This window comes from Panthera leo, chromosome D1 (assembly GCF_018350215.1).
Source record: "Panthera leo isolate Ple1 chromosome D1, P.leo_Ple1_pat1.1, whole genome shotgun sequence".
Taxonomy (NCBI): Eukaryota; Metazoa; Chordata; class Mammalia; order Carnivora; family Felidae; genus Panthera; species Panthera leo.
Window position 1 is genome coordinate 111,649,708 of NC_056688.1, and position 12,414 is coordinate 111,662,121.

General features: G+C 67.3%; 1 protein-coding gene across 1 annotated transcript; it reads right to left on the reverse strand.

The window, feature by feature from the left end:
- Positions 1 to 727: 727 nt before the first annotated feature.
- Positions 728 to 8,308, reverse strand: FGF3 (fibroblast growth factor 3). The gene is made up of 3 exons (XM_042907230.1): positions 8,089 to 8,308; positions 5,944 to 6,047; positions 728 to 1,090 (listed from the first exon to the last, which is right to left on the reverse strand). The coding sequence occupies exons 1-3, from the start codon at positions 8,306 to 8,308 to the stop codon at positions 728 to 730; spliced, it is 687 nt and encodes a 228-aa protein (XP_042763164.1).
- Positions 8,309 to 12,414: the final 4,106 nt, after the last annotated feature.

Sequence of the window (12,414 nt, forward strand, 5' to 3'; positions counted from 1 at the left end):
GCACGCGTGTGCCCCCACGGGCACAGGAACACACACACACACACACACACACACACGCATCAGCCTGTGCTTTCCGTCCCCACGAACCACCTCTTGCTTTCGACAGCCGCTTTCCAAACCAGGGCATGAAAACGCATCGTTAGCCCTATTCCTCAGGATACCGTCTTACGTCTGAAAAGAGCGATTTGGCACAGACGCGGTCATCGTCGCAAGCAAACAGGGTTTGAGGAAAAACGGCAAGGGTCTCCCCGGGCTCAGGCTGCGTCGCAATCTATCAAACAGCCGAGTCGAATGCAACGCTTTAATGTTTCGGTTACACAGACGCCCACACGCTCCCCGCAGCCGAGCCACCGGCAGGCTTCTCGGGCGGCCCCCGCGACAGCCGGCTCCCCCGGGGGGGGGGGGCCGAGGGGGCTCCGGGCCCACGTAAAGCGGCCCTCCCTGCCCGGCCCCCCTCGGCCGGCGCTCCCTTCCGATCCGACCCCGCTGCAGAGAATCGCAGAGGGCCGGGAGGCACACAGCAGCCGGGCAGAGTAGGAGAGGGACGGGGGCAGCGGGGAGCGTCCCGGAGACCTGCTGCGCTGCGGCGATCGGCTGTGACGGTGGGCACTCGGGCCCCGGCCGGCCCGCACCTGCCGGGCCGGGTCGGCCGGGGGCTCGGAGCCGGCCTGGGCCCAGAACGTGGACGGCCTTCCTCGGCCGGGTCCGGGGTGGCTGGGGGGGGGGGCTACACCCGGCCCCCCTGGCTCCTCTTCCTCTGCCTCCGCCGCCGGGGCCGGGGGCCCTTGCCGGGGGGCCTGGGCGGGCCGCCGCGGAGCCCGGCCCCACTCTGGAGCAGACGCACCAGCTCGTGGTCCTTGTGGTCCAGCACGCGGGGCAGGAACAGAGAGGACTTCTGCGTGCGACGTGTCTTGAAGCCCCTGCGAGGCCGGCCCTTGCCGTTCACGGACACGTACCACAGTCTCTCGGCGCTGGGCTGGCGCTGGGCCCCCGGCCCGCTGGGCGCCGTGCGGTACAGCCGCGAGGCGTAGGTGTTATAGCCCAGCTCGTGGATCCGTTCCACGAACTGACACTCGGGGCTGTAGCTCTCCTGCAGGGGGCCAGGCGCCTGGGTCAGCCGCGGGAGGCCCCGCGCTCGAGGCCGGCGGCCCGGGCCTCGAGGCCCCCCCCCCCCCCCCCCCGCTCCTTGGCGGGGCCCCCCTCCCCTCCTTGCTCCCTCCCGGCCACCCATCTGACCCGCTCCCACGCCTGGGCTGTGCCCGTGCCCCCTCCGGGTCCGCGGCCTTGAGCTTCGGGGTTCAGCGCGAGGGTCTGCTCGTTTCCGCCACGGTTTCCTGAGCCCCCGGGCGTTGTGGCTCCCCCAGCCCTGTCCCCCCCCCCCCCCCCCAACCCCGCCGCAGGCACTGACTAGGGAGGCTTCCCCGGCACGGGGACACGGGGCGGTGTCAGCAGAGCAGATGTGGGGCCTGCCCCAAATCTCCGCGGGTGGCACGGACGTTGGCAGGACGTCTGCACACAGGGAGAGGACGGCACCCCGGACGCCGTGTGAAAAGCGTGCGTGCGAGAGAAAAGAAACGAATATTGAGAAGAGCATGGGAAGGATGGTTTCGTGGGGTTTTCAGGAGCCTGGCGCCTGCACGAAACTCGGCTCTGGGCCTTGAGCTCTGAGACTGGCCGCCTCGGCCTCGGGGCGCCTGCCCCATGCGCGTGGCCCAGAAGCCAGGAGCCCAGGCGGAAGCTCATGAACCGCACAGACTCTGCTCTTGTAGGGCGACTGGGGGTGCCGGCGCCCCAGCACCACTGGGGGCTGCGCGGGGGCCTGTGTGGGCCTGGGGCAGGCTGGGGGGCACGGGCTGAGACGCGGGGCGCTGCCTTCTCAGAGGCGGGCATCTGGAGGGAGAGAGGCACAGACTGGGAACTCCAGGGGCCTCCACCAGCGCCCCCTGGGCCGCCTCGTGGGGCGCCCCCGGGTCGAAGGGGTGGGTGTGCCAAGCACCCCCAGGGCGTCCCTCCTCAGCCCGGGGCCCAGGGGCAGGGCTGGGGGACGGGCAGAGCTGGGCAGAAGGACCCTCATGGTCTGTCTCCATCTGTGGAGGGGAAAGGCGGCTGCTACCGAGTGCAGGTGGCCCCAAGGGCCGCAGGCCCGTTCTCAGGGGGTCACAGGCTGGTCAGAGCCACGCCCGCGAGGTGGGCAGCACGTGACCTGCAAAGGGCACGGGAAGCACGATGCTCTAGCACCAAATACCTGTCTCCCGATGACGTGTAAGTTCAGAGGGAAGGGGGCTGGGTTCTAGCTCTTCCGGACCTCCCTGCTGTCCCCTCTCTGCTGTCCCACCCTTCAGGGGATGCCCAGAATGCCCTGGGTCACAGTACAGACGCCATTGACAAAGACCAGCCTCCGCACCTTATAGACGGGGAAACTGAGGCCCGGGGTGGCGGCAGGCCCCAAATCACGGGGATGTGGCACCGTTCTGGTCTGCGTTCAACCCCCGCCTAGCGTGGGAACCAGGGGCCGTCTGGGGTGAGTGGGTGGGCTCCGGGCTGACCCCCGTGCCAGGCGGCTACATTGGGGCCTGGCCCCCACGCTAAACTGTGAGAAACTCAGGGTGTCGTAGCCCACGGCCGAGGCCATGAATCAGGAAGCCAGAGGGCGGGCTTTCTCACTGCAGGGGCACTTTGTGGGGCAACTGAAGGGACTCAGTCCTGTGAGCCTCAGAGAGGGAGGAGTTCAGGCCCTCCAGAGGGGGGTCCTGGGGGGGGCGCAGAGTTTGCATCTTGCAGAGGGGCTCCCAGAGGGGTCAGGAGGCCCAGGAGGAAGGTGCCAGCACAGGAGCAGGGTCTCCAGGTGCCCCAGCTGGGACTCACAGCGGCAACGGTTCCCGAAGCCTCGCTGGTTCCCCCGACTGTCCCACCCCAGACCCTCTGCTCCACGGGGGCCTCCCCCCAGTCACCCCCACCCACTGGTGCCACCTGCTGAAATTCTCCTTGAAACCGTCCACCTTGGGGAGGCTGCTCTTCCTTCGCAGGCTCCAGAAAAGCCAGCCTGGGGCAGAGTGTGGCTGTGGCCGGCGTGGCCGCGACCCCAGCTGGTTCTGAGCCCCAGGGCACCGGGCAGGGCGTGTGCAGGGAGGGCGGCCTCAGGTGTGAGGGGAGGCCGGCTGAGAGGTACCCTGCCCGTGAGGTGACACCTGGGGAGTCATTAAGGGAGAGGTGGGCACTTTCTAGCGGGCGTTTCTGATGGGGGCACTGCAGTCGGGCAAAGGCACGGAAGGGTGACCAGCGTGGCTGGTCCTGGGGAAGCGAGAGGGGTTCAGGAGGCTGTGGTGAGTACACGGGTTATGGAACGACGGTGGAAGGGAGGAGCCGAAGGCGGTCCGGGCAGCTCCTTTGGGGGCCGAGGCACCCCGGTGGTGACGTGTGGGCGATGGGGAGCTTCTGGAGGCCATGACAGGAGCGGATTCACAGGTAGTGAGATCCCGATGCATATACCCAGCAGAGAGTGTGACGCATGGATGCCCGGGGCAGTAGTGAATGAAGGAATGAATGCCAGGGGGATGATGGATGGATGGATGGATGGATGGGAGGGAGGGAGAAAGGAAGGGAGGAAGGAAGGAAGGAAGGAAGGAAGGAAGGAAGGAAGGAAGGGGAAGGGAAGAAGAAAGGAAGGAAGGAAAGAAGGAAAGAGGAAGGAAAGGGAAGGGAAGGGAGGAAGGGAGGAAGGAAGGAAGGAAGGAAGGAAGGAAGGAAGGAAGGGGAAGGGAAGAAGAAAGGAAGGAAGGAAAGAAGGAAAGAGGAAGGAAAGGGAAGGGAAGAAGGAAGGAAGGAAGGAAAGAAGGAAAGAGGAAGGGAAGGGAAGGGAAGAAGGAAGGAAGGAAGGAAGGAAGGAAGGAAGGAAGGAAGGGGAAAGGAAGGGAAGAAGAAAGGAAGGAAGGAAGGAGGAAGGGAAGGGAAGGGAAAGGAAGGGAAGAAGAAAGGAAGGAAAGAAGGAAAGAGGAAGGGAAGGGAAGGGAAGGGAAGGGAAGGGAAGGGAAGGGAAAGGGAGGGAAGAAGAAAGGAAGGGAAGGGAAGGGAAAGGAAAAGAAGAAAGGAAAGAAGGAAGGAGGAAGGGAAGGGAAGGGAAAGGAAGGGAAGGGAAGGGAAAGGAAGGGAAGAAGAAAGGAAGAAAAGAAGGAAGGAGGAAGGGAAGGGAAGGGAAGGGGAGGGAAGAAGAAAGGAAGGGAAGGGAAGGGAAAGAAAAAGAAGAAGAAAGGAAGGAAGGAGGAAGGGAAGGGAAGGGAAAGGAAGGGAAGAAGGAAGGAAGGAAGGAAGGAAGGAAGGAAGGAAGGAGGAAGGGAAGGGAAGGGAAGGGAAGAAGAAAGGAAGGAAGGAAGGAGAAAGGGAAGGGAAGGGAAGGGAAGGGAAGGGAAGGGAAGGGAAGGGAAGGGAAGGGAAGGGAAGGAGAAGCCGGCGTTGTCAGATCTAACCAATAGCAGCCACAGGTAGACTGTGACCCACGGGGATCCCCCAGGCCATGCTTTGTGCTGTCCCCCAAAGCCCTGGGCCCGGGTCCCCCATGGGAGATGTGGCAAAGGCCTTAGGCTCCCCCTCCGGATTCAGCCCTCCCCGCCCGATCCATGAACTTGCTCAGTGCGGATGATGGCCCTCGGGACCGGTGAGATTGGCACCACCCCTGCAAGGCGACGAGAACGCCTCACCAGGGCCCCTCTCCGTAACAGACAAGGGGCGTCTGTAGATGGTCTCGGGCCACTTGAGGAACAGAAAATCAGTTCTGCCCACCGGGCACCAGGGGCACGGGGCTGAGGCTTCGGCGAAGCCACGATGCCCCTCAAGGAAAAGTCAGGCCAGAGCCCGGCCTGAGGGCATATCACTCTAGAAGCACCTGCTGAAGAGGCTGGGCGCCAGGGGGGGGTCCCTCCCCCCAGACACGGCTTCTCTGAAGTGGCCCCTGAGGCAGACAAAGCAGCTGGGCGCGTTCCAGCTTTTCCATCTCCGGCAAAACGGCGGAAGGTCTGGGACGAGACGGCAGCTTAAAGAGGGTTTTGCTCATCACACTTTGCCCAGCTCCCCAACGGGCAGGGAGAGGCTGGTGTGGGTCCCCTGCAAAGAGACTGCTGCACGGAGAGAGGGAGCTGCGGGGAGATGGTCCTCGGGCTGCGTCGTCTAGGTTACCGTGGACGGAAAACCTCTCATTGCCCAAGGAGGTATCAGCCGAACTGCACATAATGACTAGTTGGAGACGGCAAATTTCCTGCTTACATGCATTTTACTCCATGCGTCCCCACCCCTGCCCTTGGGGGAAGGACACCGCCACTGCCCACAGAGCCACGGGACCCTTTTCTGTTGCGGAGGCCCCAGGCTGTGTAGACTGGATTCCGAATCTGGGTGCCTGGGAGGCGGGCCCTGTGGTCCTTCCTCTGTGTTGCGGCCTGAGAACGAACAGCTCTCGCCTTCCCATCCCCCGGGGGAGGACTGGCTGTGCCGTGCCCTGCTTCCCTCTCTCGTCCCCCCAGGAGACCCCTGGTTGAGCCCGCAGAAAAGCTCTGCCCCGCAGGCAGTCGCGTGGCGCCCCACGGCTCGCCGGGTCTATTTATTTCAGTGGAGATTCGGGGGACAATCTCTGCCTCGCTCTCAGCTACCGTGGGGGGAAGGGCAGCGATGGTGAACAAAAATGTGTGGAGGGGCAGCTTCTAACCAGCGACACCGGAGAACGTAAGACAAGTGTGACCCCGTGGGGTCCTCCCCGGGGGGCCGTGCCCCAAGGCAATCACACGGGCAGCCGCCCCGGGCGTCGAGACCCCGGGGCTTGAGGCTCTGGTTCCGGCTCGGGTGCTGCAGGTCCCCGGACAAAGCGTTACACTGCCCACGTCCCCTCTGTCCCCTAACGAGTGGCCGAGGGAGATGGCCGCCCCATCCACGCCTGCCCGCGTGCGAGATCGGACTCACCGAAGCATACAGCCGTCCTCTCTTGTTCATGGCCAGGTACCGTCCAGAGAAGAGCCCCTTGATGGCCACGATGCCCACCTCCACCGCCGTGATCTCCAGGATACCTGGGAACAGTGTGAAGGCCCGTCACTCCCCGCGCCCCCCCACAGAGCCCCGCGCCGAGGGCCGAGGACCCCCTGGACCCGCCCAAGCCTCGCCCAGGCTCGGGGAGGTGAAGGCAACACACACTTAAGCGGGGCAGGGCGGGGGGGTGGGGGTGGGGGGTGACTCGGGAGGTTGAGGAAAAGAAGAAACTACTGGATGGGAGGCAGAGCCCCGGGAGCATCAGGGCAGGGCTTCTCCGACGAGAAGAATTCCGACACGGGAGGGAAGGAAGAAAACTGACATTGCTACCCGCTGACTCTGCGGGGTGCGGGGTCTCTCAGGACACGGGAGCCTCTCAGCCACCCGGCGAGCCGGTTGCGCGATCCGACAGACAGGCCAGCTGAGACGGCCGGGGGTTAGGTGACTTTCCCGAGACCACCCCCACGTGGGCGAGCCGGAGCTCCAACCCCGGCTGCGGAGAGCGGTGCGGGAGCTCTCCGACCGCATTGTCTACACCCCACAGCATCTGAGGAGTCTGGGGCAGGGGTGAAGGCGGGGCTGCTGCGCGCAGGGCACCGAGGGAGCCACCGGAACTCACTGGCAGCGGGCCTGGGCAGCAGGTAACTGTGCAGGGCAGGGTCCAAGCGCCACAGAGGACGGTAGCAGGAAGCGGGCTTAGACGCAGGATCGCACAAAGGGAAGCTGACCCGGGCTCTCCCATCCCCACTGCGCGGAGGGACTTTAAGTCTCCCCTAAGCTTCCTTCTGAACGCAGGAGTGCCTTTTCATCACAGGTCCTGCAACAAAGGCCCCGGTGGGGCCGTTGTCCCCCCGGCCCCCCAAGGGCTCCAAGGGGCTCTGGAGCCAAAGAGATGCCCTCTCCAGGGCCCCCAGCACAGCAGCCATCCCAGGGCCAAGACGCGGGGCGATGCAGGCCGCGGGCCTCTGGCGTCCATGGGACGCAGCGGGGGCGGATTGCGCGCCGAGGGCGGCGGCGCCGCGTCCGGATGCGGGACAGGGGTGGCTGCGCACCGCGCGCTCCTCTGCCCCCAAGCTGCCTGCCTTGGATGCTCCAAGGATTCTGATGCTCTGTGGGAGCCTGCATTTGGAGAGAACCGGGGCGTTGCTGGGAAGGGAGCGCGGGCGCTCCTGGAGCCCCATCCTGCGGCCCCCGGGACGCCCTGGCGACAGCTGGCCCCCCACGCGCGGCTCCAGAGGCGTCCTCCGAAGGCGCCTTCCCGGGGCTGCGGCTTTCCTCGCGGAAGCAGCGGTTTCCCGCCGCCGCACTGCTTCCTACGCTCGGCGCGGGGGCGAGCGCCGCGGGCTGCGGCACATGACACCGGGCCCCCCGCCACGCTCCCACGCTCCCCGCTGCGTCCCTGCCTCGCCCCGAGCTCGGGTCTCCCGCTCCCGGCCAAGCGGAGCTGCTTCGGCCCCCGGCCCCCGCGCTCCTCTCCCGGAGGCTCAGCCCGAGCCCGGGTCCCCACGGCCAGAGGAGCCAAACCCCGGCGCCCGCGGGGCTCCCGCTGGAGCCCGATCCGGGCCGTGGGGCCGGGCGGGAGCACACCTGCGCCCCCGGACCCGGGCGGACGTCCCTCCGCGCGCCTAGCTCGTATCCCGCGGCCGCACACCGAGGCGGCGCCCGCCCTGCCTGTCGCTCTGCGGCCGAGGGCGGCGGTTCGGGCCCCGGGAAATGACTCTCCCGGCGGCGGCCGCGCTCCAGGAGGGCGGAGGGGCCGGCGGGGCGCCCCGGGGTCGGCCGAGGAGGAGAGGTCGTCAAAATAGTAAGAGACCCTACCCGCCTCGTCCGGCGCCTTTTCTCCCACCAACTCACGGGGCTCAAACTTGCCGGGGCCCCGGGACCCAGCCGGGCGGGGCGCCCCGGGGGTGTCCACCGCGCGTGCCCTCCGACGTGACCCCCCTCCCCCCCGCTCCCCTCGCGCTCTTCTCCCCGACGCCAGGCGGCGGCGGGGGACCCCGGCGGGCACCCTGGGCGCGCCAGGCCCTTCCGGACCCCGCGCTCCCCCCCGGGGGCCCCCGCCGCCGCCGCCTCGACACTCACTGTAGGCGCTGTTTTCCAGGCTGCCGTTGACGCGGCCGCTCGGGTGCAGCTGGAGGTGGTACTTGGTGGCGCAGTAGAGCTTGCGGCGCCGGGGCGCCCCGCCGAGGTGCTCGTAGACGCCGCCGCGGCCGCCCGCATCGCGCCGCAGTCGCGCCCCGGGGCCCGCGGCCGGCCAGCCGGGCTCCAGCAGGTTGAGCAGCAGCAGCCAGATCAGGCCCATCGTGGCATCGCGCCCGCCCCGCGGCGGCGGCGGCGGCGGCGGCGGCTGCAGGCGAGCGCGGCGCCCATGGAAGGGGCGGCAGCGGGGCCGGGGCGCTCGGAGCGCGCGGGGCGGTGCGGACTCGCGGCGAGCGGGGGAGGGGCGGGAGGGAGCGGGGGCTGGGGGAGAGAGGGAGGGAGGCAGGGAGAGAGGGAGAGAGGGAGGGAGGGAGGGAGGGAGGCACCTCCTTTAATTTTCACCCGGGATCCGGTGAAATTTCCGTTGCTGCGCACAGCGCGGGAAGAAAAGACGGTGCGGCAACAAAAGGCCGACGTGGTGCCCGGGCGGAGGCGCGGGAGGGGCGGGGAGCCCGGCGGGGCGCGGGGTTCGGGCCGGGCGCCCCCCGCGCAGCGCCGTCGAGCCGCGGCTCCGCGCCCCCGCGCGCCCTCCCGGCTCCGAAAGGTCCCTTCCCGCCCCGCCCCCCCCCGCCCCCGCCCCCTCCCCCCCAGGCCAATTATGCCTCCGAAAATTATAGACCGAGGCCTCGAGGCGGCCGCCCCAGGCCCTGTCACCCCCTCCCGCCCCCCATCAATCCCCCGGCACAATGGGACCGCCGCCGATGACTGATGTCCGCGAAAACAACTTGCGGGGAAGTCGCGCTGGCGAACGCCCATTAAAGGAGGCGCATAATGAAGGGGGCCGCGGGGCGCGGCGGAGGGGAGGGCCCCGGGGCGCGGGCGCGCGTGGGGGACCCCGGGGCTGGGTCTGCGCCCGGGGCTCCCTGCTGGAGCGCGACGCTGTCCTGGTGGCCCCGGGGCGGGGCGGCCCGGCCCGGGCCCGGAGGCGCTTTATCCTGCGGCGCCCCCCGGCCTGGCAGAATCCGGGAGGGCGAGGCTGGCGCACGTCGTCGGGCGGCCTCGGAGGCTCGGGTCCCAGCAGCCGGCCGGAGGGGGGGCTGGGGAAGCGGGAGGGGGTCGGGGGAGCCAGGGAAAGAGGCACAGCGCTGGAGAGCAAGAGAGGCCGCCTCAGAGGGAAAAACGGGAGAGCTGGAGACGGAGAGGGAGGGACAGACCGCCAAGTGGAGACAGAGCCGGGGGAGCCCGGGGAAGATCCGAGAAAAGCTGTAGGAGTCTGGTGACCACCGAGGAGGGAGACGAAAGCCGTGAGCGGGGGCAGGAGGGGGGGTGGCCGCCATCCCTGTCCTGGGGGCGCAGCGGCTTCCGGGTGGCCCCTGGCCTGAGGGGGGACCCTGTCCCCTAGGGACCCCGGTGAGGAAGGGCTTCAGACAGAGTGTTGGGGAAAGCCACAGCCCCCCTCCCTTCTCTTGCTCCCCTGGCCTCCACCTCCGGCAGGCCCCTGGCCAGCAGCCAGCCAGATGGGACCCACAGGCTCAACTCAAGCAAGAGAGCTCACCCACGGGGGCCGGTGGCCCCGGGCTGGCATCCCTGTTCTTTCTACCAGCATCAAGGTTTGGGACCTTGGTCCCCCAGGGGAGGGACAGGTGTGCAGGGCACCAGGGGACTCCCCTGAGCTGCAGGAGCTAACACCCCCCCCCCCCCGGGACATTTCTTCCCGCCCTGGCCTAACACAAACAGGGCGGTCCTCAGTGAGCCCACCTGAGCACGCTCAGTGCCTGCCGGGTCCTGGGTGTCCCCTGGGGGGACATTCTGCAGGGCATCACCCAGCACCTCAATCCTTGGGGAGGTGACTCCTGGCCAGAGTCTGTCTAGACAGAGCCCGTGAACAATCCGAAGACGAGGCCACTGATGGTCGGAGCCCCAGATTCTTAATGACAGTGCCTGCTTTAAGGAGGACAGAGGACAGCCCCCGGGGAAGCCCCCAAGCACAGAGCCAAGAGGGGAGCTTACTCCCTGGAGCTCCCCCACCCCCCAGATCTTGCCTGGGATGGCACACAGGAGCCCCTCACTACACATTCCTGGAATGAATGAATGAATGAACGAATGGATAGCCGAGCCACTTCCTAGCCATGTGACCGTGGCCGTGTAGCATCGCCCCTCGGAGATGCTCGCTCCTTGTGTATGAAGTGCCTCAGAGGTGGTAACACCCAGTGGAATCAGCCGTGCAACGTCCCCGCCACCCTACCAGCTCCGAGCTTGCCCCACCCACAGGACAGCGTATCAGCAGGCACGCCGGGACCCACAGCTGTCCCTTCCGGAGGCTCCCGCTCACCACGGGCTTTCTGTCAGTGTCACTTCTCCAAGGCGGCACAGCTCCCTGGGCTGTGTTCTCTCCTCTTCCCTGGACCCTGGCGTCGGCCTCCGCCCTGCAGTCAGACGGAGCGGCGGAAGACCCACCCCTGCCTTCCCCCACCCGCGTCACCTTCTGCTGGTGCTCACGGGACTTGCCCGCTTGCCTGCACGCCAGTCCACCGCCCAGGCCTTTTCTCCAGGCTCCGGGCCACGGCTCACCCAGCCCCTTCGTCTAGAGCTCCCTGCACCCCCCCCCCCCCGGGTTTCCTGGCCCAGGAAGCCCCCAGACACCTCCTTGGACCTGGGCTTGGGTCCCGATGCTCAGGCCCAGCCGAGGGAGGGGTGCCCGGTTTCGTGGTCCTCTCCTGGCACGGCAGGAACCTCATGCACAGAGTTGGGGTGGGCGGCTGGGCTGGGGCAGCCGCGAGGACCTGGGCCCCTCCCCCGCCAATACGGAACCAGGTGGGGGGTGGGTAATTTGGTGATAGCGACCCTGTTAATTGCTTCCAAATGGTCACCGCTGCCGTTTAACTAATTGGTCTCTTCCCGACCCCAGCACGGGCACCCCCAGGCCTGGTCCCAGCCTGCCTCACTACGGGCTCCCAGTCCCCCAGATCTCTGCTCTGGGTGCCCTCACCCCCGATCACCTCCCAGCCCTGTCGGGTGCCTGGGTCACCCCCTGTAACCCCACCCCCACGCCTCCAGTCCCTTACCCCGGAAAGGGAGCCAGGGAAGGGGAGGGGACAGGGAGCAGTGTCCTGTGATGTGGTCCCCGCCCGCCAACTGGGGTGACTCTCCTATGCGGTGCTGGCTGCAGGCCCCCAACTCACTCTAAATTAGGCCCCGCAGGAGCAGTGGGAGAGAGACGGGGCCCTGAGCCCGCCCGCCTGGAGCTGGCGGGCCCTGAAGGCCTACAGACAGTCCTGCTCGGCCCCACGCGGGGAGGTGAAGGGACGTGCCCAGGGTCACACACCTGGGGGCCCCGGGTGGGGAGGCTGGGATCGCCATCTGTCTGCCTCAGCCTGGGCACCTGGCCCTCCTTCCCCCCACAGGCTGCGGGGTCCCAGGGCCTACGCAGGGGTGGGTCTTTGCCCCCGCCTCCCCTTTTTTTGCTTCTGGCTAGGCTGTAAGCCAGAGAGCAGCCGGGGTGGTACTTAAGGCAGAATCTCTGCCCCCAGCCAGGCCAGGTCTCTGCCTGGGAGACTCCGGGTGGACCGGCTGGCCACCCTCGTCACTCTTAAGGGCAGGGCTTTGGCCCAGCACCGGCCAGGAGCCCGCCAGTTGGGGGGGAGGCTAACTCTCCTCTGATGGTGGCAAATGTCCTGGGAACCCTGGGCTGCGGGGGCTGTGGGGCTATCGGCCCCCGAGAGCGCTTGAACTCTGTGCATGGACAGGTGCAGGACCCCCGCTTTCCTACGTGCCAGTGGCACCTCGGGTTGGGCCCGGCTCCAGAGCGGCGTCACGGGCCGGGAGCCCCCCACGTGCCCAGCGGCTCACCGAGGAGGCAAACGAGACTCAGAAGGGTCTCTTTTGGGGGTTTTTTTGCAGCCTGGAGGCTTAGCGCTGCCACCACCCAAGCTGGGTCTTTTGAAAATTTCATTTCTTCCCATTTTTTTATTTTAAAGAGCTTTACTGAGATATAGTCCACACCCCACCGTTCGCCCACCGAAAGAGTACAACTCAGAGGCGTCTACTTTGTCTGCACGGCTGGGCGAATGCATCACCGGGTCTATCGTAGAAGCTTTTCTTCTCCCCAGAGAGAAGCCCGTGCCTTCAGTTATCAGCCCTACTCCTCGGCCCCCCTCAGCCCTACTCCTCGGCCCCCCTCAGCGCCTGGCACAGGGCATCCCACGGAGCGGCCGCTGTGACCAGGCGCGTGGCCTCTGGCCTCCGTGGCCTGTGTCTACGGCCTCCGTG

Coding starts and splice junctions, on each gene's coding strand:
- FGF3 (XM_042907230.1), bottom strand. CDS start 8,308: ATGGGCCTGATCTGGCTGCTGCTGCTCAACCTGCTGGAGCCCGGCTGG. Junction 6,048..8,088: donor CCTGGAAAACAGCGCCTACA/GTGAGTGTCGAG, acceptor CACTGTTCCCAG/GTATCCTGGAGATCACGGCG. Junction 1,091..5,943: donor GAGGACGGCTGTATGCTTCG/GTGAGTCCGATC, acceptor GGCCCCCTGCAG/GAGAGCTACAGCCCCGAGTG.